This window comes from Indicator indicator, chromosome 36 (genome assembly GCF_027791375.1).
Source record: "Indicator indicator isolate 239-I01 chromosome 36, UM_Iind_1.1, whole genome shotgun sequence".
NCBI lineage: Eukaryota > Metazoa > Chordata > Aves > Piciformes > Indicatoridae > Indicator > Indicator indicator.
Window position 1 is genome coordinate 3220470 of NC_072045.1, and position 23148 is coordinate 3243617.

The window sequence follows — 23148 nt, forward strand, 5'->3', positions numbered from 1 at the left end:
TGGGGCAGTGGTTTGGAAGTGGAGCAGGGGAGGTTTAGGTTGGACATCAGCAGAAAGTTCTGCACTAGGAGGGTGGGGAAACACTGGAACAGGCTGCCCAGGGATGTGTTTGAGGCCCCATTCCTGGAGGCATTCAGGATCAGCCTGGATGTGTCCCTGGGCAGCCTGCTCTAGCTGGAGCTGTCCCTGATGCCTATAGGGACGAGATGCCCTTGGAGGGTCCCTTCCAACCTGATGCTTTCTGTCACTCTGTGGGACACCCTGCCCCCCAGCTGATGTCAGAGTGACCTCAGGCAGCACTGCAGGAGGCCAGGGAGTGCTGGCACTCACCCATGCAGTCGTTGTTGTGAGTCAGCTCAAAGCCAGGGAAGCAGAGGCAGTTGTAGGAGCCGACGGTGTTCTTGCAGGTGCCATTGCCACAGGGCTGTCTGTCACACTCATCAATGTCTGCAGGGAGAAAGTCAGGGCCAGAGAAGGCCACAGCAGTGCTGGCAGGGCTGGAAGCCCTCTGCTGGGAGGCCAGGCTGGGAAAGTTGGGCTTGGGCAGCCTGGAGGAGAGAAGGCTCTAGGGAGACCTTCTGGTGGCCTTGCAGTGCTTAAAAGGGCAGAGAGGAAAGCTGGGGACAGACTTCTGAGCAGGGACTCTTGGGACAAGACAAAGGGGGATGGTTGGAAACTAAGAGGGAGATTCAGAGTCGAGAGAAGGGAGAAATATTTGACCCTGAGGGTGGGGAGAGCCTCAGGGTTGCCCAGAGAGCTGGGAGCTGCCCCAGCCCTGGCACCATCCCAGCTCAGGTTGTTTGGGGCTCTGAGCAACCTGCTCCAGTTGCAGATGCTGGCAATGGACTGGATGAGCTTTAAAGGTCCCTTCCCACCCAAACTACTCCATGCTAAGGTCACAGCTGATTCAGGGAGCTGAAAGCTGCAGCCTTGGCTGTGCAGGCATGGTGCAGGCAGCTCCACAACACCCCTGGGGCCTGGGCTCGAGAGGGCACTGTGACTCTTGGCTGTCCTTGGTACTGCCCAGCGGGTGCTGGGGAGAGCTCAGGTGCAGCCTGCTGCCTGGCTGCTCGGTGGCAGGGCTGTGGCTGTCACACTGACCCATGCACATGGTTTGCTCCCCCGTGGCCTTGAAGCCATTGTGGCAGATGCAGACGTAGCTGCCCTCGGTGTCCACGCAGTCGCCGTGGCTGCAGACGTTGGGGATCTCCTGGCACTCATTGCGACCTAAAGCAGAGCAAAGCAGGCCCCAGTGAGCAGCAGGGATGGGCAGCATGGGAAGAGCTGAGGCCCAGTGCCTTGTGCAGCTGGGGGGGTGCTGTGGCTGGGAGCAGAAGCACAACTGGAGCTTGGTTTTCTGAGAGGTGGCTTCGGAGGGAGCAAGATCTCCGGCTGGTGAGCTCTGAAATAGTCCTGGAGCAATGGTCTGAGCTGCCAGGCTGAAGCTGCACTTCACACTGACCTCATCTCATCCCTCAGGAGCCCACAGGCCCTGGGAATTTCTCCAAAAAGCTCAAATATCCCATAATCACTCAGTGATGTCTGCAGAGGAGGGGAAATAACCAGCTCCTGGCTACAGTTCCTGGCTGTAAGCAGCCAGGTCATGGCCCTCAGGCTTTGATGAAGAACCAGGAAGCAGGTATGAAAAAAAACCTGGCAGGTCTCCAGGCTGAGAACCTGAGGCTGTTTGGTCTGGAGAAGAGAAGGCTGAGAGGAGATCTTATTGATATCTACAAATATCTGAGGGGTGGGAGGCAAGAAGCAGGTGCCAGGCTCTTGTCAGTGGTACCCAGGGACAGGACAAGAGGCAAGGGACACAAACTGGCACCCAGGAGGTTCCATCTAAACAGACGGAGAAAATTCTTTGGTTTGAGGATGCTGGAGCCCTGGAGCAGGCTGCCCAGAGAGGTTGTGGAGTGTCCTTCTCTGGAGACTTCCAAGATGTGTTCCTGTGTGACCTGCCCTGGGTGATCCTTCTTTGCCAGGGGGGTTGGAGTGGATGATCTCCAAAGGTCCCTTCCAACCCCTACCACTCTGTGGTGCCATTCATGATTCTGTGTCCTTCATCCTGTCCTTCCCTGGGTCAACACATGATGGTCTACAGACCCATCTGAAGAGCCTAGGCAGGGGCACCAGGGCCTTGCACAGCTGTCTCTGGGATAGGCAGCAAAGATCTCCCACCTTTAGCTCAGCCTGGAGAAGAGGAGGCTCAGAGGAGACCTCATGGCTCTCTACAGATCCCAGAAAGGAGGTTGGAGTGAGCAGGGGGTTGATCTCCCTAGGATCAGGGGGTAGAAGGAGAGGAAATGGCCTGGAATTCTGCCAGGTAAGGTTTAGGCTGAAGATGAGGAACAATTTCTGTGCTGCAAGAGTGGTCAGGGATTGGCACAGCCTGCCCAGGGAGGTGGTGGAGTCCCCATGCCTGGAGGTGTTCCAAGAATATGTGGCCGTGGTTTGGTGGCCATGGTGGGGCTGGGTTGGAGGCTGGACTGGGTGACCTCAGAGGGCTTTTGCAGGCCAAAGAGTGTTGGGTTTGTGTGGCCTTACCCACGCAGGCTCCGCTGGGGGAGAGCTTGTAGCCGGTGGAGCACTCACACCTGTAGCTGCCGGGGATGTTGATGCAGTCGGCGTTGCGCTGGCACAGGTTCTCTCCACTGCTGCACTCATCAATGTCTGGGGAGAAGAGCAAGGAGAACCTCCCCTCTGCACAGTGCCCAGCACCCACCAGGCACCATCAGCCTGGCAGAGCCAACAGGGCAAGGGGGGCATGGCTTGGAACTCAAAGAGGGAGATTCAGAGTGAAGAGAAGGGGAAAACGTTTGACCCAGAGGGTGGGGAGAGCCTGGCCCAGGCTGCCCAGAGAGCTGGCAGCTGCCCCATCCCTGGCACCATCCCAGCTCAGGTTGTTTGGGGCTGTGAGCAACCTGCCCTGGTTGGGGATGTCCCTGCTGGTAATAAAATATCAGGGATTTGAGTTACACCTCCAGATTTTGAGACACCTAAAGGAAAGGAAAACCCAACCCAGAGGAAAGGGAAAACCAGGGAGGAGCACGAAGGAAACTCAGCCCCTCTGGGCCACCCAGCAGTGTGCCAAATGAAGATGCCAAGAAGGCTGAGAACCTCCAGACTCTGCCCATGGTGCCCCATGATGTGGGGAGATGCTGGGCAGCCAGGGGGCCTTTGGGCAGCATTTTGATGCTGAGGGTGGTGAGATGCCCACAGAGGGGGGAGATGGAACCATCCCAGCTCAGGTCGTTTGGAGCTCTGCACAACCTGCTCCGGTTGGGGATATCCCTGCTGGGGTTGGACTGGATGGGCTTTAAGATGCCTTCCAAGGGCAGGCAGGTGTGGGGCCAGGCTGTGAGCAGGCCCTGGCTGGGGCTGTACCTTCACAGATGAGCAGGATGTTGTTGTAGCTGAAGCCGATGGGGCACTCGCAGCGGAAGCTGCCGATCTGGTTGATGCAGACGCCGTTGGTGCAGATGGCTGGGATCTCACTGCACTCATCAATGTCTGCACACACACACACAGCTCCCCTCAGCACCCCACAGTACCCCTCAGCACCCCTCAGCACCCCAGCAAGGAGAGCAGCCCTCCCCTGCCCCGGGAGCTGCTGCCCCTCCTCATGCTAGCAATGGATGGTGGTGAGAGGATGAATGGTGATGGCTTCGAGGTGGATTGAGATTGGGCATTAGGAAGAAATTCTTCTGGCACAGGTTGCCCAGGGAGGTTGTGGATGCTCCCTCCCTGCAGGTGTTCAAGGCCAGGCTGGATGAGGCCTTGAGCAAGCTGGGCTGGTGGGAGATGTCCCTGCCCATGGCAGAGGGGTTGGAACTGGATGATCTGTGAGGTCCCTTCCAACCCAACCCATTCTATGACAAGCAGGAAAGGGCCAAGAGTCAAAACATGGAGCAATTCTTGGAGGATTGATACTGGGGAAGGGGGGGAAAAGAGAGGGGAGAGAGGGAGGGGAGAGAGGGAGGGGAGAGAGGGAGGGGAGAGAGTGAGGGGAGAGAGGGAGGGGAGAGAGGGAGGGGAGAGAGGGAGGGGAGAGAGGGAAGGGAGAGAGGGAAGGGAGAGAGGGAAGGGAGAGAGGGAAGGGAGAGAGGGAAGGGAGAGAGGGAAGGGAGAGAGGGAAGGGAGAGAGGGAAGGGAGAGAGGGAGGGGGGAGAGAGAGGGAGGGGGGAGAGGGAGGGGAGAGGGAGGGGAGAGAGGGAGGGGAGAGGGAAGGGAGAGAGGGAAGGGAGAGAGGGAAGGGAGAGAGGGAGGGGAGAGAGGGAGGGGAGAGAGGGAGGGGGGAGAGGGAGGGGAGAGAGGGAGGGGAGAGAGGGAGGGGAGAGAGGGAGGGGAGAGAGGGAGGGGAGAGAGGGAGGGGAGAGAGGGAGGGGAGAGAAGAAAAAAGGAAAAGGGGGAGGGAAGCTCCCAAGCACCATGGGAAGAAGACAGAAGTACAGAGAGCAGAGCTGGCTCCATGGGAGCTGGACTCACCAATTGGCTTTCCAGTGTGGATGTCAATGATGAAGCCTGGAGCCTGGTTCCCACACAGGATCTGGTACTCAGCTGGAGGGAGAACACTGAGGTCATGCCCAGCAGGCAGAGTGGGGTGAGCAGAAGGATGAGAGGGATTCCAGCTGTGGCTGGAGTGAGCACAGGAGGGCTCTGCATGCAGAGGCTCCACAGAACGTTCCACAGACACTGCCCCAAGTCCTTCTGGGGCAACATGGCCTTGACCAGGACCTTCCTGCCCTGTGTCCTCCCAGTGCAAGCTGTGTCCCCACAGGGCTCACCACAGACACCAGGCATCCCTGCTCTCCTCTATTTTCTGGACACTCTGTGATGTCTCACATTAGCTTTAATATTCTGGCAGGTGGATGCTTTGCTCTGGGACCTGGGAAGTCCACCTGGAAGTCCTCTGGTGGAAGGTGTCCCTGCCCCTGGCTGGGAGGTTGGAGCTATGGTGGGGCTGGGCTGCTGGTTGGACTCAATGGTCTCAGAGGTCTTTTTCCAAGCCAAACAATCCTAGGGTTCTATCATCTTTAAGGGCTTCTCCCATCCAAACCACTCCATGGTTCTATGACCCTGGTTTGTTTCAGTGCCTCACAGTGCACAGGATGATAATGGATGGAAGCTCCAGCACAGGAGGTTCCACCTCAGCATGAGGAGGAACTTCTGCACTGGGAGGCTGCCCAGACAGGTTGTGGAGTCCCCTCTGGAGACTTTCAAGCCCCATCTGGATGTGTTGCTCTGTGACCTGTGCTGAATTCTATGCTCTTGCTCTGGCAGGGGGTGGGGCTGGACTGGAAGATCTCCAAAGGTCTCTTCCAAGCCCTAACACCCTCTGAGCCTATGGGCAGAGGGAGGAGGCAGCCAGAGAACCAAGATGCCCTCTGCAGGAGGGTTGACAGGGTTGACTTACGGCTGGCTGGCGTGGGACAAGGCTCACAGGGCTTGTTCCAGGCCTTGCCAATGTTGTAGGAGCAGCAGCACATCTTCTTGGTCATGTTGAAGGAGAGCTCATTCTCACAGGTGTCGTTGTAGTTGCGGTAGCAAACGCTCTTCCTCATGTCTGCAAAGGCAGGCAGCCAGCAGTCCTCCTGCCAGCCCTACCTGGGGCAGCTGCCAGCCCCACCAAGGGCAGCTGCCACCCCCCAGGGCCAGCTGCCAGCCCCCCAGGCTGCCACCCTGCCCCCTCCAGCTGCTCAGGGACCTCAGCTGGCACACAGAAGAACTCAGCAACATCCTCAGCATGAGGAACAGCTTCTGAGGCTGCTGGAGCCCTGCAGCAGCTGCCCAGAGAGGTTGTGGAGTCTCCTCCTCTGCAGAGCTTCCAACCCCCCCTGGGCATTGTGCTCCTGGGCAAGCTGCTGTGGATGCCCTGCTGGAGCAGGGGGGGTTGGACTGGCTGAGCTCCAGAGGTCCCTTCCTACCCTCACCATGCTGGGGTTCTGGAATCATGAGTCCTAGCCCCTGCTCAGCCATGCAGCCCACACCATGCTGCCCAGAGCACAAGCCCAGGGTCTCAGGGCAGTGCCAGGCCCTTCCCTCAGCCCCAGAGCCAACCATACCCATGCAGTTGTTTCCTCCATTGACTTGCATGTACTCAGGGGGGCACACACAGGTGTAGTTGCCAAGGGTGTTGTAGCAGGTCCCAGGGCCACAGATCCCAATGTGAGCAGAGCACTCATCAATATCTGCCAAACACAGGACACCAGGCAGGTCAGGGACTGGCACAGGCTGCCCAGGGAGGTGCTGGAGTTCCCCAGCCCTGGAGGGGTTCAAGGAACCCCTTGGGGCCAGGGTTGGGTGGCCATGGTGGGGTTGGGTGGAAGGTTGGACTGGTGGGTGGAAGGGTGAGCTTAGAGGTCTCTTCCAAATGAACCAATCCTAGGATTCTACGTCTTGGGGTCAAAGCCCTGGGCAGAGGCAGAGAAGCTTCCAGTGTGGGTTTGGGGCTCTCTTTGGCACAAGGCACCAGGCTGGCACTAGGAAAGGGGTCAGGGTTTGTGATGAGGATGGGAAATCTGGGAGAGGAAAGGGAAGGGATTGTGCCAGTCAGTCCCAGGGCAGCCCAGGCATCCCTGGCATGGTGCAGATACCTTCACAGATCCTTGTGTCCTCGTTGAGGTAGTAGCCCAGGGGACATTCACATTGGAAGCTGCCGAAGGTGTTCACACAGTTGCCACCCTGGCAGAGGCCTGGCAGCTCCTGGCACTCGTCGATATCTAAGGAGGGAGAGCAGCTGGGAGGTGTCCACTGCCTGCCAGAGCTGCCCAGGCAGTGTCTCCAGCCTGGCATCCCCAGTGGCTTCATGCTACCACCTCCAACTCCAGAGCATGTCCATGGAGAGCAGACACTTGCTGCTCATCACTGGGTGCTCAAGGGATTGGTGGGCACCCAGCCAGCCCAGTGCCATGACAGACAGTGCCCACACAGCACTGGGCTTCCCCAGCACCCAGACCCCTTGGGAGGGGCCACAGGGGCTGGGCCATCTTACCTTCCAGGATGACAGTGATGGGGTTGGGTCGGAAACCTTCTCCTCCAGGGCACAGGGTCTTGTACTCAGCTGTGGGAAAAGGCAGGCAGGGGGCTCCTGAGCTGTGCAGGCTCCCATGCAACAGGAGGGAGAGGGAGAACCAGCAGAAACCCAGGGGACAATGGGGACAGTGGTGCAGGTGGAGCAGGGTGACTCCCATCCTTTGCCAAGCCAGCTTAGGTGCCCTGTCTCTGCCTGCCCACCCTTGCTGGGGGCTATTCCACACCCACTGCCCTCCCCCAGGCCACTGGACTAGGGAACAAAGGATCCCAGTTTGGATCCAAGAGACACAAGCAGCCTGGTGTCCCCCATTCCACCTCACCTCTGCACAGCCCTGGCAACACAGAGTTGCCTTCTTCTCCCTCAGCTTCCCCTGCTCCAATAACCCAGACCCAGCGAGCCTAGGCTGAGCTGAGAAGCCCCAGGAAAGGGCTACCAACTCTCTCCTCTGCTCTTCAGTGGCCAAGCTGAGCCCAGGCACTCCTCACTCACTGGTGTTGGCTGGAGGGCAGAGCTCACAGGGGTTGCCCCACGCACGCCCCAGCGAGCAGCAGCAGGAGGCTCGAGTGACCCCGACGCCGATCTCCGCACTGCAGGAGATGCCTCCATCCCCTCGGTCCTGGGTGTCCAGGAAGCAGTTCCCAACACGAGTGTCTGCACAAGGACAGAGGGGGGGGGGGGTGAGCAAAGCCTCTCCAGGACAGACTGGGGTGCACAGGAGGAAGGGGTGGGAGCATTGCCTCAAGAGGCAGGAAGAAGGAGAAGGTCCCAGTTCCATCCCAGAGGTTCCACACCCATCCTGTAGGAAATCACATCCAGGTTGGCCTTGCAGCTCATGGCTCTGGGAACCCTTCAAGAGCAGTGTGCTCAGTCTGCCTGCTCAAAGCCACACTGCACCCTGCAGAGGTCACAGCATGGTGGCCACAGAGGATGACCCAAGCAATGCCATCCATAACCCAGGGCAGAGCTGTCCAGGGAGGCTGTGGCTGCCCCTTCCCTGAAGGTGTTCAAGGCCTTGAGCAGCCTGGGCAGGTGGAAGGTGTCCCTGCCCATGGCAGGGAGGTTGGAATTGGATGATCTTGAAGGTCCCTTCCAACCCAACCCATGCTGTGAATCCACACTGGTGACACAAGCTGGGCCAGGCTGAGCTGGAGGTGGCTGCTCCTCTGCTGCTGCAGGGAGAAGCCTACCAGGGACAGCCATGGCAGGGCAGACACTGCTCAGCCACCCCAGTCCCTGGTAGAGGCCAGTTCCAGCTGCGTGGGACCACCAAGGTCTTGGACTCTCTGTGCTCTCCCCACAGTCTCCACTCACCCACACAGCCCACACCAGTGGGGTTCAGCTCGAAGTCCTGGGGGCAGTTGCAGAGGTAGCTGCCAGGGGTGTTGACACAGAGGCCATTGATGCAGTTGACAGGGTCTGCACACTCATTGATGTCTGAAAGGATGAAGGATGAAGACTGAAAGAAGAATATGAAGACTGCCACAGAAACCACAGCCCCAGGCTCTGCCCTGTGTGTTCAGGGGGATCCCCATGGTGGAAGGTGTCCAGAGAAGGGCCATGAGGATGAGCAGAGGCCTGGAGCTGCTCTGCTCTGCAGACAGACTGAGAGAGTTGGGGTTGTGCTGTCTGAAGAGGAGAAGGCTCCCAGGAGACTTTCTTGTGGCCTTCCAGTATCTGAGGGGGGCTACAAGAAAACTGGGGAGAGACTTTTGAGGGTGTCAGGGAGTGATAGGACTGGGGGGGACGGAGCACAACTAGAAGTGGGGAGATTGAGATTGGATGTGAGGAAGAAGTTGTTCCCCATGAGGGTGGTGAGACACTGGCAGAGGTTGCCCAGGGAGGTGGTGGAAGCCTCATCCCTGGAGGGTTTTGCAGCCAGGCTGGATGTGGCTGTGAGCAACCTGCTGTGGTGTGAGGTGTCCCTGCCCATGGCAGGGGGTTGGGACTGGCTGAGCCTTGAGGTCCCTTCCAACCCTGACAATTCTGTGATTCTGTGGGGGCTCTAAGGCTCTCCATGTGGTTGTAGGCAAAGTCCTTCTAGGAGGAGCCTTTGCCTTGTCCTGCCTCACACCACCCTGCCCAGAGCCTGCAGAAAGCAGCAGAGCCACACCAGGCTTCCCCTCAAGCCTTCCTCACCCCAGCACTGACACACACAGGGACACTTGGGTGGCTTTAGGCTGCAAGTGGCACTCCCTGTCGAGGTTGGGACAAAGACCACAGGGATCCAAGAGCCCCTTCAGGGTCCTGTACCTGTGCAGTTGCCTCCACTCCTGTCCAGCTCATAGCCATCGTCGCAGGCACAGCGGAACATCCCCGGCAAGTTCTGGCAGGTGCCAAAGACACAGATGTTCTGGAAGGTGCACTCATCAATGTCTGCAAAACAGGCACAGGTGGCACCTCTGGCAGAGGCAGGACCAGCACAGGCCTCTCCTGCTCCCACCTCCAAGCAGAGCCACAGCCCAGCTGTGGGCAACCCATCCCAGGATGGTTCTGGTGCCATGGGACACCACCTCCCAGGCCCAGGCATGCTGTGTGTGTGCCCTCCCCTCCCCCCTCTTCTGCTGATGGTCCACATCTTGCATGGATCCCTGGCTTAGCCCAGCCTCTGTGAAGGCTGAGGACCAACTTCTGAAGGTGGCACCTCAGGAGCCTTGCACCACCAGCTGATGCTGGGCCCTGCTTAGATGGATCTGACTCAGCAATGGACTCAGTGGTGGCAGCGCAGCAGAGAGCCCAAGGCCAGAGGGCAGGTGGGCACTGGGTGTCCTGGAGCAGCAGTCAAGCTGTGGGCACTCACCCTGGCAGGCCTTGCTGTCCTCAGTGGGGTTGAAGCCCATCTCACACTCGCAGCGATAGCCCCCGGGGGCATTGAGGCATTGACCATTCTCACACAGGTTCACATTGTCTGCACACTCATCCACATCTGAAGAGAGACACAAGCATGAGGCCCACATGGGGTCCACCAGAAGCTGAGACCTTCCCTCAGCTTCCCCAGGCAGTCCCCAGCAGCTTCTTCCCACTCCTCTCCTGGGAGCCTGTGAGGAGGGGGCTGCAACCCTCCTGCTGCCCTTGAGCCTCCTCAGACAGCTGCTGAGGAGAAGCTGGACCTCTGCTGAAGGTATCTCAGCAGGCTGTGGGGCAGAGCAGCTTTTGGGTGACTCCATGTGCCAGCAGGATGCCCAAGCCAGGTTCCTGGTGCCAGCTGAGCCCAGGGGCCTCACCTGAGCAGGAGAAGCCATCCCCATTGAAGCCCTCCCGGCAGGCACAGCGGTAGGAGCCAGGGGTGTTGACACAGTTGGCATTCAGGTTGCATTTGTGCTCCTCAGTTGCACACTCATCCAGATCTGGGCAAGGAGAAGACCTTTGTCACTGGTTTGGCTCTGGCCAGCTGGTGTAGGGCCCAAGGAGGCAAGGAGATGGCCCAAGGAGGCAAGGAGATGGCCCAAGGAGGCAGGGAGATGGCCCAGGACACTGCAGCCTCCAGGCACTTGGAGCACTCCTGAGGCTCCAGAACATCTCCATCAGTCTCTGCAGCCATGAGACACTCCCCTGGCACTGCTGACACAGCCAGCATCAGGCAGGTCAGGCACTGGCACAGGCTGCCCAGGGAGGTGCTGCAGTCCCCACTCCTGGAGGGGTTCGAGGAACCTGTGGCCGTGGCACTTGGGGACAGGGTTTAGTGGCCATGGTGGTGTTGGGTCGAGGGTTGGACTGGGTGATCTGAAAGGTCTCTTCCAACCCAAACAGTTGTTCTGTGGCTCTCAGGTGCCCACAGCATAGCTGGAAGGCAGCTGCTCAGCTGGGGGCAGCACTCACCGTTGCACTTCAGCCCATCCCCGAGCCAGCCGCTGCGGCACTTGCACTTGAAGCTGCCGGGCACATTGATGCAGGAGGCATGCATGTCACAGTTGTGAGCACCAATCTCACACTCATCGATGTCTGCAGGGAGGGAGGAAAGCACAGCTGACCCAGCTCAGCCTCTCCAGGCCAGGAGGAAGCAACCTGCTAAAGAGTCTGGGCACCAATGGCTCCTGGAGCCATCTCCTCTGGGGAGATTCCAACCCCACCCCTGGCCATGGGGATCCTGGGCAAGGTGCTGTGGGTGCCCTGTTTGAGCAGGGGGGTTGGACTGGATGAGCTCCAGAGATCCCTTCCAACCCTCACCATGTCGGGAATCTGGGATTCTGTCAGCCCCAGCAGATGGGAACAAGGAGCTCTGAGGAACAGGTTGCCTGGAGCTGTTCCCCTGAGCTGATCCCTGCTCACCCCAGCAAGATGAAGACAAAAGGAAGGGCAAGGCCCTGGCTGGGCTATAAGCCAGGCAAGTGTCTCCTGCTGCCTGTCTCCTGAGCAGCCTCCACCTGCCCTGGGGGAGTTCCATAGCACCCAACCACAGCATCCCCCAGCCCAGGCATGGTTGTTTCATCCAAGCAAGAGGTGTTTGTGAGGGCTCCCAGCAGCACCCCTGGCTCCAGGTCCAGGCAGTCCCCACCTGTACAGCCTGTGGTGCCCTTCTTGACAAAGTAGCCCAGCTGGCAGTGGCAGATGAAGGAGCCCTTGGTGTTCTCACACTCCCCATGCAGGCAGATGTTGGGGTTGAGGTCACATTCGTTGACATCTGCAGCAGGCAAAAAAAAAAAAAAGAAAGATTTGTTTGGAACACAAGAACCACAGGGCCTCCCTTCTTCCTCCAGCCACCAGCAGCCTCCTGGTGGTAGTGGTGGCAAATTGTCCTCACCAATGCAGGTCTTCATGTCCAGGGATGCCATGAAGCCATCGAAGCAGAGGCAGCGATACTCCCCGGGGATGTTGGTGCACTGCCCTCCGTCACAGATGTCTGGGTTGTCCTCACACTCATCAATGTCTAGAGGCAGGAGACCATTGCCAAAGGAAAAGTGTTAGAGCCAGGCACTCCAAGAAGGACATTGAGGAGCTGGAGCAGGTCCAGAGAAGGCCACAAAGCTGGGGAAGGGTCTGGAGAACAGGGCTGGGGAGGAGCAGCTGAGGGAGCTGGGGGGGGTTCAGTGTGGAGGAGGCTGAGGGGAGACCTCATTGCTCTCTACAGCTCCCTGAGAGGAAGCTGGAGCCAGCTAGGGGTTGGGATCTTCTCTCAGGTGCCAACAGCACAAGAGGAAATGGCCTCAAGTTGCCCAGGGGAAGTTTAGGTTGGCCACGAGGAACAATTTCTTCCCAAGAGGAGCTGTCAAGCCTTGGAGCAGGCTGCCCAGGGTGGTGTCCCCGTTCCTGGAGGGGTTTCAAAACCATGGAGATGTGGTGCTGAGGGCCATGGTTCAGTGGTGACCTGGCAGTGCTGGGTTAAGGGTTGGACTGGATGAGCTCAAGATCTTTTCCAACCCAAACAACTCAGTCATTGCATGAAAGCATGAGGAGGGAGCAGGAGGGAGCCACAGGAGGAGCTTTGCTCCAGCCCACAGCAGCCTGCAGTGAGGAGTTGGACACCACAAAAACATCTCTCCAGGGAAACCACCTCTCTGGGAGTGACTTCCAAAAGGTGACCTCCCCCCAACACACACCCCCAGAAGGAAATATGAGTAAGGAGGTGCCTGGGGCAGAATCTGCAAGAGCCAAGCTGGCTGCTGACCTGCACAGGACCTCTTGTCTGGCATCAGTGCGTAGCCCTCGCTGCAGCTGCACTCGTAGCTGCCCTCCGAGTTGGAGCAGTGCGTGTCGCAGCCGCCGTTGCTGATGGTGCACTCATCGATGTCTGCAGCACACAGCAGAGAGCTCAGGACGCTGCCCGGGCCACAGGCTGGGACGTGTGGCCTCAGGCATGGGGTGGGAGAAGTGGTGAAAGGGAAACAAAGCTCCCCCCAGCCAGGAGGAGGCTCCTTTTGTCTGCTCTGACAGCCACCGGCAGCTCGCAGCAGCTTTGTGGCTGGTGACAAGCCAGAGCCCTGCGGCTGTGGAGCCTGGAGAGGAGCAGCCCCAGGGGAGACCTTCTCAATGGCTACAAATATCCAGGGGGTGGCTGTCAGGAGGATGCAGCCAGGCTCTTTGCAGTGATGGGATGAAGGGCAGCGTATGTGAGCTCAGTCACAGAAGGTTCCACCTCAACAGGAGGAGAAACTTTTCGGTGTGAGGCTGCTGGAGCCCTGCAGCAGCTGCCCAGAGAGGTTGTGGAGTCTCCTTCTCTGCAGAGCTTCCAACCCCCCCGGATGCATTCCTGTGTGCCCTGCCCTAGGTGATCCTTCTTTGCCAGGGGGGCTGGACTGGATGATCAGGAGAAGGGGCAATGGGTGGAAGTTGAGGCATAGGAAGTTCCATGGAATCAGGAGGAAGAATTATTTCACTGTGAGGGTGACAGAACACTGGAGCAGGCTGCCCAGGGGCGTTGTGGAGAGTCTCCCTCTCTGGAGATATTCAAGCCCCATCTGGATGAGTTCCTGTGTGATCTATTCTAGATGCTCCTGCTCTGGCTGGGGTTTGGACTGGATGATCTCTCAAGGTCCCTTCCAGCCCCTAACATCCTGTGATCTCCACAGGTCCCTTCAACCCCTCCCTTTGTGTCACTACCAGTAGCATCAACCTGGGAGCTCAACCAGCAGGTTCTCTACTCAGGTACCACCTGGAGCTTTGTAAGAAGAGTCAGAACAGGTGGGTTTTGGCCCCACAGCAGGGTGCGGGGTGGGGGAGCAGCACTCACCAACACAGCCTTGCCGGTCTGGGGTGGCCTGGAAGCCTGAGTCGCAGGCACACTGGTAGGTGCCGATGACGTTGACGCAGCGACCATTGCGGCACAGGTTGTCACTGAGGGAGCACTCGTTGATGTCTGGGGTGGGAAGAACACTTTGAGCTCACTGAAGCATCATTTGCTGCCATCCCGGAGGAACCCCCCACCCACTGCTGTCCCCACATTGAATTAGTGATTGCTCCCCTGGTCAGTCCTCAGTGAAGAGAACAAGACAGCATCAAAGCGATGGAGCCCTGGGGGGTGACCTCAGTCCTCCCTGGATGAATTCCATCCACACATGGAATCAAAGGAGAGGTCCATGTGGCCAACATGAGATCCCTGGGCAGGCTCTGGTCCTAACACAGCTTGCCAGCACGCTCACCTATGCAGGTGTTCCCCTCAGCAGTCAGCTCGTGGCCAGGGGGACAGATGCACTCAAAGCTGCCATCGGTGTTCATGCAGATGCCACCACGGCACAGCAAAGGGTCCCGCTCACACTCGTTGATGTCTGCAGGGAAGGACACAAGAGGGACATGGACCTGCTGGAGAGGGTCCAGAGGAAGCCATGAAGATGATCAGAGGGCTGAAGAATCACAGGCTGGGAGAGTAAGGGCTGTTCAGCCTGGAGAAAGCTCCAGGGAGACCTTAGAGCTACATTTCAATATCTGAAGGGGACCTACAGGAAGGCTGGGGAGGGGCTGTTTAGAAGAGCCTGTGGGGATAGGATGAGGGACAATGGTTTGGAATTGGAGCAGGGCAGATTTAGACTGGAGATTAGGAAGAAATTCTTTCCAGTGAGGGTGGGGAGACACTGCAACAGGTTGCCCAGGGAGGCTGTGGCTGCCCCCTCCCTGGAGGTGTTCAAGGCCAGCCTGGATGAGGCCTTGAGCAACCTGGGCTGGTGGGAGGTGTCCCTGTCCACAGCAGGGGGCCAGAACTGGATGAGCTTTAAGGTCCCTTCCAACCTAAACCATTCTGTGATCCTCTGAAGTGGAAAGAGGCTCTCAGCTTTGTGCTGCTGGTGCAGAGCCACCATGGGACCTGTTGCTGATGGTGCAGAGCCACCATGGGACCTGGCAGAGAGACAGCAGGGGGCCTGTCCCCCATGGTCCTTACCCATGCAGTTCTTCATCATCATGAAGCCACTCTCGTAGCCCTCGAAGCACTCACACTCGAAGCTGCCTGGGGTGTTGACACAGCTGCCATGGCCACACAGGTCCGGAGAGATGCGGCACTCATCGATGTCTGGGGGTGCAGAGCAGTTAGTGTGGGTACCACCAGCCTGGGTACCACCAGCCTGGGCACTGGGCTGCCTGCCCTGCATGTGTGGCACATGCAGTGTCTGGCCCAGCAGAGCAAGGAAGTTCTCTGCCTGAAGGGAGAGGCAGCACTGAAGCTTCCTCTCTCCTTCAGGACTGATCCTTTGTCCCGCAAGCAGGAGGAGCCTTCTGCTCATGGTCCTGCTCTTGGCTTCTCAGCATGTCCCTGGGTACCTCTCTGGGTACCAGCATCTCACTAAGCAGCCCAAGATGGGCAAGAGTGGTCTGGAGAGGACCTGCTCTTCCCTTACCTGTGCAGTTCCTCTCCTCAGCATCCAAGGCAAAGCCATTGCCACAGAGACATCTGAAGCTGCCGATGGTGTTGCGACAGGTCCCATGAGTGCACAGCCCAGAGAAGACCTTACACTCATTGACATCTGTGGGTGAGGGCAGAAGAGTTTCATGGAGGAGATGTCTGCCATGGACCTGGAGCCCCAGGGCAGGCAGCAGCTCCTTAGGATTGCAGGCATGGGCCGAGCACAGCCCAGCAGCAGCAGCAGCAGCAGCAGCAGCAGCAGCTCCCCTCTTTGCTTCTCACCTTTGTAGAAAGGCCTTCCTGAAAGGACATCTCCTCGGTTGGCAAAGCCAGGTCCCCGGGGGCAGAGTGCTTTGTACTCACTGGAGCCAACCTTGGGGCACTCCTCACAGTCGATGCCCCAGGCTGAGCCCACGGAGCAGCAGCACATATCCATGCGGTACTTGCCCAGCAGGGGCTCCATGCACTCGTCCTCGTCCCACCGCATGTAGCACTGCTCCACACGAACATCTGGGGAGACAACAGAGCTGAAGCCCTGCCTGCAGCACCCCAGCCCTGCTCACTCCACACCTCCCATCCTGGCATGCAGTTAGCAAGGGTCCTGGAACAGCTCTGGCTGGGGCACCCTCCAAACGATGCCCAGCTAGGGACCATTTGGATGAGGCTGCCTTGTTCTAAGGGATGCAACAGGGTGGGCATGGCCACGTGGGCAGCAGGACCAGAGAAAGGACCCTCCGTGGTGTGGGTGGTAGTGCAGATGGCCACTATGAAGGGAAGAGGTTGGTCACAGTGTGCAGAAAGCAGCCAGGAGCTGGTTTAGGGCTGCTGGGCCCTGGCATTACCCAGCTTGGTGACCTAGTTGGCTGCCCCCGAAGCCCACCCAAGGAGAATGTGAAGGACATGAAGAACACCCAAGGACATGAACTTATGGCACCTTGGTTAGGTGCTGGGCTTGGGTATGAGGTGCCATGAGGCATCCTTACCCACACATGTCCTGGCAGTGCCATCCAGGGTGAGTCCTTCTGGGCACTCGCAGCGGAAGGAGCCGGCGGTGTTGACGCAGCGCCCGTTCGGGCAGACTCCAGGGAAGACCTCACACTCGTTCACATCTGTTGGCACAGCAGCAAGAGGTGGGCATCAGAGGGGCATGAAGGGAAGCCCAGTGTGGACTGAAGGTGTCCCTGCCAAAGCTGCACACGAGGCAGCAGCGTGCCCTTATTGCAGAGAGGGCAAATGGTCTCCTGGGCTGCATTGAAAGGAGAACTGCCAGGAGGCTGAGGGAGGTTCTCTGCCTCAGTGAGGCCACATCTGGGGTACCATGTCCAGTTCTGGGCTCCTCAGTCCAAGAAGCAGAAGAACACACTGGAGAGTCCAACAAAGGACCCAGAAGTGCAGATCTCCCAGCAGACTCCAAGATGCAGAACAGCAACAAGCAAACAAACCACCACCAGGTTCCCCATAAAGAAGCCCTCTGTGCCCTGCAGTGCTTTACCTTCACAGGTGACCCCTTTCATCCTGGCATAGCCCCGGGGACAGGCAGTATCTGGGAGAAAGCAGAGGGCCATCAGCGAAGGCCTGGGCTGCCTCCTGCCTCCCCCCCTTGAGCCCCAGAGGCCAGGCAGGTCCTCACCGATCTCACAGCGCTCACAGGGGCTGCCCCAGGCTGCCCCCAGGGTGGCACAGCACTCGGACTTCAGCGTGGCACCATTGATGTTCACCTCGCAGCGCCCGTCCTGGATGTTCAGCCAGCAGGTCCCCTTCATGCTGTCTGCAGGGGTGAAGGCAAGGAGTGAGTGAAGAGCAGCTCCAGAAGGAAGGCTCCCAGCTTCATGGCAGCCAGGCTGCTGCAGGAAGGAGCTTGGAGAAACCAACCCTGAGGAGCTCAGTGAAACCAACCCTGAGGAGCTCAGTGAAACTAACCCTGAGGAGCTCAGAGAAACCAACCCTGAGGAGCTCAGAGAAACCAACCCTGAGGAGCTCAGTGAAACCATCTCTGAGGAGCTCAGAGAAACCATCCCTGAGGAGTACAGCAAGTGCCCATCCATGAGCAGCTCAGAGAAACCATCTCTGAGGAGCTGAGTGAAGGCAGGGTTCTGAGGAGCTGGAGTGAAGGCAGGGGTGCTGAGGAGCTGGAGTGAAGGCAGGGGTGCTGAGGAGCTGGAGTGAAGGCAGGGGTGCTGAGGAGCTGGAGTGAAGGCAGGGGTGCTGAGGAGCTGGAGTGAAGGCAGGGGTGCTGAGGAGCTGGAGTGAAGGCAGGGGTGCTGAGGAGCTGGAGTGAAGGCAGGGGTGCTGAGGAGCTGGAGTGAAGGCAGGGTGCTGGGGGCAGTGCTGGCAGGAGGGCTGCCAGGGGCCCAGCCTTACCCACGCAGATGGTGCCGCTGGGGTCCAGCTTGCTGCCCGGGGAGCACTCGCAGGCGAAGGAGCCGGCGTTGTTCCTGCAGACGCCGTTCACGCAGGGGTTGGAGGTGCACTCGTTGATATCTGTGGGAAGAGAGGGACTGTCACTGCCAGGGCTGCCCTGGGCCCAGCTGTCTGAGGGAAATGAGAAGGGAAGAAAGGAGGTTTGCTGCTGCCCAGGGGAGGAGCAGGGCTCCAGCACCATCACAGCACAGAAGTTTCTCCTTAAGTTCAAAGGAAACCTTCCTGGGTTATAACTGTGCCTTGTCCTGTCCCTGGGCACCACTGGGCATAGGCTGGCCCCAGCCTCTTGCCCCATCTCCGTTTCCCCCTTTAGCTCTTGCTGAGCAGTGCTCAGATCCCCTCTGGGGCTGCTCTGCTCCAGGCTCAACAGCCCCAGGGCTCTCAGCCTCTGCTCCTCACCAAGATGCTCCAATCACCTTCATGGCCCCCACTGGACTCTCTCCAGCAGTTCCCTGTCCCTCTTAAGCTGGGGAGCCCAGAACTGGACACAATACTCCAGGTGTAGCCTCACCAGGGCAGGGCAGAGTAGAGGGGGAGGAGAACTTCCCTTGACCTGCTGCCCACACTCTTCCTCATGCAGCCCAGGAGCCCATTGGGCTTCTTTGGCCACGAGGGCACATTGCTGGCTCATGGGGACCTTGTTGTCCACCAGCAGTCCCAGAGCAGTACACCAGCAGACACCACCTGCCCCTGCAGGGGGTTGGAACTAGAGGTTGTTTAAGGTCCCTTCCAACACAAAGCATTCCAGGACTCTGTGGAAGCTGTGAGCTTCAGGACTGAGGATCCCCTCAGGGGGGGCTGAGGGTGTTTGGTGCAGCTGGGGAATGCTGGACCTGTCTGAAGCAGATGTGAGGCCACATAGCATTTGATATTTTTCACCTTCTTTGCAGGAAAACATTAATTTTTTTTCCCCTCTAAAGAGACATTTCTGGTCCAAATGCCAGTTCTCAAATGTTTGAGTACTTTGTGGTCAGGAAACAATTTCCCTCACTCCAACCTCTTCAACTCTCAATCACATCTCCCAACCTTGTAATCTGGGTCAGGTTTAAAGCTTAAAATTTTGGGGGCCCCAGAGGAAATTGCTCTGGTTTTCAGGCCCTGAGAAGCCCAGATGGTCTGGCTTTGGATGGCCACTGCTTTGAAGGAGGTGTGAAAATTCCACCCAGATGAAAAACAAACCCAAAGCCACAAACCCAGAGCCTTGGAGCTCCTCCAGTTCAAACCACTGTGGTCAAAAGGGAACTAAGGATGTGTCAGACCTTGAGCTCCCACTCAGGCAGGACCTCAGACCACAGCTCACTCTTTGCACAGCCTGTCAGTAGCCAGCTGAAGAGGAGCCAGGCCGTGCCCACATGGCTAAGGAGGCTACCAGCATCCTGGTCTGGGTCAGCAAAGTTTGGCCAGCAGGAGCAGGGCAGGGATTGTCCCCCTGCACTCAGAACTGCTGAGGCCACATCTCAAATCCTGGGCTCAGTTTTGGGCCCCTCATTCCAAGAAGGACATTGAGGAGCTGGAGCAGGTCCAGAGAAGGGCAACAAAGGTGGGGAAGGGTCTGGAGAACAGGGCTGGGGACAAGCAGCTGAGGGAGCTGGGGGTGTTTAGTGTGGAGAAAAGGAGGCTGAGGGAGACCTCGTCCCTGGAGGAAGGTTGGAGCCAGGTGAGGGTTGGTCTCTTCTCCATAGGAACAAGTGACAGGACAAGAGGAAACAGCCTCAAGTTGCACCAGGGCAGGTTGAGGCTGGACATGAGGAACAGCTTCTGCCCATTGAGGGCTGTCAAGCCCTGTCCCAGGCTGCCCAGGGCAGTGGTGGAGTCTCCATCCCTGGAGAGGTTTCCAAGCTGCAGAGATGTGGTGCTGAGGGCCATGGTTTGGTGGTGCCCTGGCAGCGCTGGGTTCGGGGTTGGACTGGATGCTCTGAAAGGTCTCTTTCAAACAAAACAACTCTGTGACTCCACACCTTGTGAAGGTGTCCCCTCTGCCCTCAGCCACTCACCTTCACAGGTGTCTGTCTCTGTCCTGAAGACGAAGCCCTTGGGGCAGGTGCAGGTGTAGCTGCCAGGGGTGTTGCGGCAGAGGCCATTGTCACACAGCAGCCGGTTCACAGTGCACTCATCCACGTCTGAGGGCAGAGAGATGTGGGTTGGGAGCTGCACCACCAGTGGCCTCTCTTCTCTGCCAGCCCTACAGAGAGAGCTCTGGCAGCCACAGACACGGAAATGCAGCACAGGTTGCCCAGGGAGGCTGTGGACGCCTCCTGCCTGGAGGTGCTCGAGGCCAGGCTGGGTGATGCCTTGAGCAACCTGGGCTGGTGAAGGTGTCCCTGCCCATGGCAGGGGTTAGAGCTGGATGATCTTCAAGGTCCCTTCCAGCCCACCCCATCTGCGGATTCTATGAATCCATGAACCATTCCCCAACGCAACGAGGAGAGCATCACCCCAGGCATGCTCCTCACATAGCTCCTTGTGCTCTTCCATGGGGACAAAGCAACCCTGAACGGGGACAGTGCTTGAGGGCACAAACTGCTGCATCACCTCAGCTGTGCAGCTGTGCAGCTTGGGGAGGCTCTGCAGCTGGCTCCCAGCCTGAGGATGTGCCAACAGCAGCACCAAGCTCATGGTCCCCTCTGCCACGCTGGCTGCCCTCAACTCACCCACGCAGTTCTTGCCCGTGGGGTCCGACTCGTAGCCCAGGTTGCAGATGCAACGGTAGCTACCCCGCAGGTTCTCACACATGCCATTGGGGCAGATGTCTGGGTTGAGGGCACACTCATTGATGTCTGCACAGAGAAAGAAGTCCAATTAGATGGAGCACAGCAAATGAAAAGACAGAAAACTTCCACCTCCTGATTCCTCATTGTCCCCAGGTGGCAAAGTGCAGCTGCAGCATCCTCGGCAGCAATCTCTCCTTCCTGCCCTGCCTACCCTCCTGCTTTGCTCTGAGGGAGAAGTTCTTCAGTACAAGGGTGGTGAAGCTCTGGAACAGGCTGCCCAGAGAGGTTGTGGATGCTCCTCCCCAGAGGTGTTTGGAGGCCAGTTTGGATGAGGCCTTGGGCAACCTGGGCTGGTGGGAGGTGTCCCTGCCCATGGCAGGGAGGTTGGAGTAGATCATCTCTCAGGCCCCTTTCAACCTAAGCCATTCTATGATGATGATGATGACCCAGTACATCCTGGAGAGCTTTGCTCCTCTCCTTCTGGTACTGTGGAGCTGGGCATCTGTCCTGGAGACACACAGCTTGTCTAGCAGAGGGCTCTGAGCTCAGGAGAAGTAGATATGGAGTGGAGATAAGCCCAGACTTAGCTCCACATGGAGGGCTCTCAGGTCCTCCTGACCTGTTCCTGGGTCTCCTCACAGTATCTCAGACTATTAGTGGCCATGGTAGTGCTGGGCTGATGTTTGGACTGGATGACCTTAGAGGGCTTTTCCAACTCAAACATTTCTATGACTCTATGGTGCCAGATGGCAGCAGCCCAGGCCAGGGCTTCCCAGACACTGCTGGCCTTTGTCTGGAGCTCAGCTGCATCCCCAGGGAAACACAACCCTGAGTGTGCTTCGTCCTGGCCCTGGGCAGCCACAGGCTGACCAGAGCGTGGCTGACGTCAGCTCCTTGCTAGAAAGCAGCTTATCAGGATCCTGAGAGGGCCTCCAGCCAGACACAGTGCCCTGGAAGGGAGCCCGAGAAGTCACCAGGGTGTTGCCTCTGGCTCCTTCCCATTTGGAGAGTTTGGGCAAGGCTGAAGCTCTCTGGCTGCTTTGTGCTCTTCATGATGATCCAAGCCCTGCCTGGGGGCTGGGAGCACCTGCCTCCACCTCTTGCCCAGCTCTAAGGCAAAGCAGTCCCTTGGCAACACATCTCAGCATGTGCTTGCCACCTCCCTCTCCCTGGGGCACCAGGGGCCCTCTTCTAGGACTGAGGAGACAAGGGGCACAGGAGGGATTCAAGCAAGAGGATGCAGTTGGGGATCATGGAGCCTCTTCTGTGAGCAAGAGAGTTGGAGGGCAGAGGAGGGAGGCAAGCCAGAGGATGGAGCTGGTGATGCTCTTCATCTCCATCAAAGCAGGGAGCAAAGCCAGACTCCTGGTGTGCATCCCTAGAAATGTAGTTCCTGAAGGAATCAACCACCTGATCCCACCACCTGGCCCTCAGGAATGCTCAAGGTTAACTCTTGGTGCTTTAGGGAGGGGAGAAGATTCACAGGATGCTCTCCTCAAGCTCAGCTTCCACCCACAGCCACTCACCAACAGCCCCCCCAGGCTGTGCCAGCTGCCCCAATCTCACTCACACACAGCTTGCACCTCCTTGGGTGTGAGGTGTGACTCCCTCCAGCACACCCTCCACAGTGCCAGGTCCATGTGGCAGACTCTCCTCTAACCATACAGCTGCATGAGAAGAACTGAGGGTGGCATGAGGTGTGCCAGACTAGGAGCTGGCCCATGGGATGCACATACCTCTGCCATCAGCTGTGATCCCGATGCCACTGCTGCAGAGAGCCTGGAATTCAGCTGTGGAGCAAGGACAAGAGAGCCATGAGCTTGGCTGGAGACAGTGACACAGTTCTGGGCCACGCTGGGTGTGCTCTTTGTGGTACATCAGCTGAGGGCTTCCAAGCAGCCTCTGCTCACAGGGATGCAGTGAGAACCCAAGGACAGGCCAAGGGGCACAAAGTGGAAGCCAGGAGGTTCCACCTGAGCAGGAGGAGAAAATTCTTTGGTGTGAGGCTGCTGGAGCCCTGCAGCAGCTGCCCAGAGAGGTTGTGGAGTCTCCTTCTGTGCAGAGCTTCCAACCCGCCCTGGGCGTTGTGACCCTGGGCAAGCTGCTGTGGGTGCCCTGCTGGAGCAGGGGGGGTTGGACTGGGTAATCCCCAGAGGTCCCTTCCCACCCCTCCATGCTGAGGCTGAGGGATTTCAGGGCCCTGCCAGGAGCTCAGGCTATGTCCCTCCTGCACGCTCATATGGCTGAGAGCAGCTCACCAGAGTTCTTAGCCGGGCAGGGCTGGCAGGGCTCTCCGAAGCCGTGGTCTGGGTTAGCACAGCAGCACTCCGACTTGGTGACTGCCCCGGGGAAGGGGCGGGCACAGGTGCCCTTTTTGATGCCCCCGTAGCAGGTGCTGCGCATGTGAGTGTCCACACAGACCCTGCCGTCCACGCCGATCGCCAGGCCCCCCAGGCACTCGCAGCGGAAGGAGCCCTCCGTGTTGATGCACCACCCGTTCATGCAGATCCCGGGGGTCTCACACTCATCGATGTCTGCAAGGGAAGGAAGAGGTCAAACTGCCCTGTGAGCGGCAGCAGGACACACAGACAAGAGGCTCTGCACCCTTCTGCCCTCTTCAGACGGCGCCAGTCGGACCGGGAGGTGGTTCCCGGGCTGGATCTCTCTCTTTTAGCTCCAAGCCATCACCTCTTGTCCTGTCCCAACAGGGACTG

At 58.4% G+C, this 23148-nt stretch overlaps 1 protein-coding gene across 1 annotated transcript in view; it reads right to left on the minus strand.

Moving 5' to 3' along the window:
* Positions 1-23148, minus strand: part of FBN3 (fibrillin 3) — an 87749-nt gene that overhangs the window by 18943 nt on the left and 45658 nt on the right. The window contains exons 15-45 of the mRNA XM_054396250.1: positions 22693-22968; positions 22171-22224; positions 20375-20500; positions 19718-19843; positions 17664-17783; positions 16933-17070; positions 16795-16845; positions 16286-16411; positions 15585-15812; positions 15298-15423; positions 14844-14972; positions 14110-14235; positions 13701-13826; positions 12639-12761; positions 11775-11900; positions 11529-11654; positions 10853-10975; positions 10258-10380; positions 9834-9959; positions 9287-9409; positions 8348-8470; positions 7526-7687; positions 6995-7063; positions 6597-6722; positions 6066-6191; positions 5417-5566; positions 4489-4560; positions 3388-3513; positions 2548-2673; positions 1102-1227; positions 331-447 (exon numbers count right to left, since the gene is read on the minus strand). Of these exons, the coding sequence (XP_054252225.1) occupies positions 331-447; positions 1102-1227; positions 2548-2673; positions 3388-3513; positions 4489-4560; positions 5417-5566; positions 6066-6191; positions 6597-6722; positions 6995-7063; positions 7526-7687; positions 8348-8470; positions 9287-9409; positions 9834-9959; positions 10258-10380; positions 10853-10975; positions 11529-11654; positions 11775-11900; positions 12639-12761; positions 13701-13826; positions 14110-14235; positions 14844-14972; positions 15298-15423; positions 15585-15812; positions 16286-16411; positions 16795-16845; positions 16933-17070; positions 17664-17783; positions 19718-19843; positions 20375-20500; positions 22171-22224; positions 22693-22968 (3945 nt within the window). The remainder of the gene's footprint in view (positions 1-330; positions 448-1101; positions 1228-2547; positions 2674-3387; positions 3514-4488; positions 4561-5416; positions 5567-6065; positions 6192-6596; positions 6723-6994; positions 7064-7525; positions 7688-8347; positions 8471-9286; positions 9410-9833; positions 9960-10257; positions 10381-10852; positions 10976-11528; positions 11655-11774; positions 11901-12638; positions 12762-13700; positions 13827-14109; positions 14236-14843; positions 14973-15297; positions 15424-15584; positions 15813-16285; positions 16412-16794; positions 16846-16932; positions 17071-17663; positions 17784-19717; positions 19844-20374; positions 20501-22170; positions 22225-22692; positions 22969-23148) is intronic.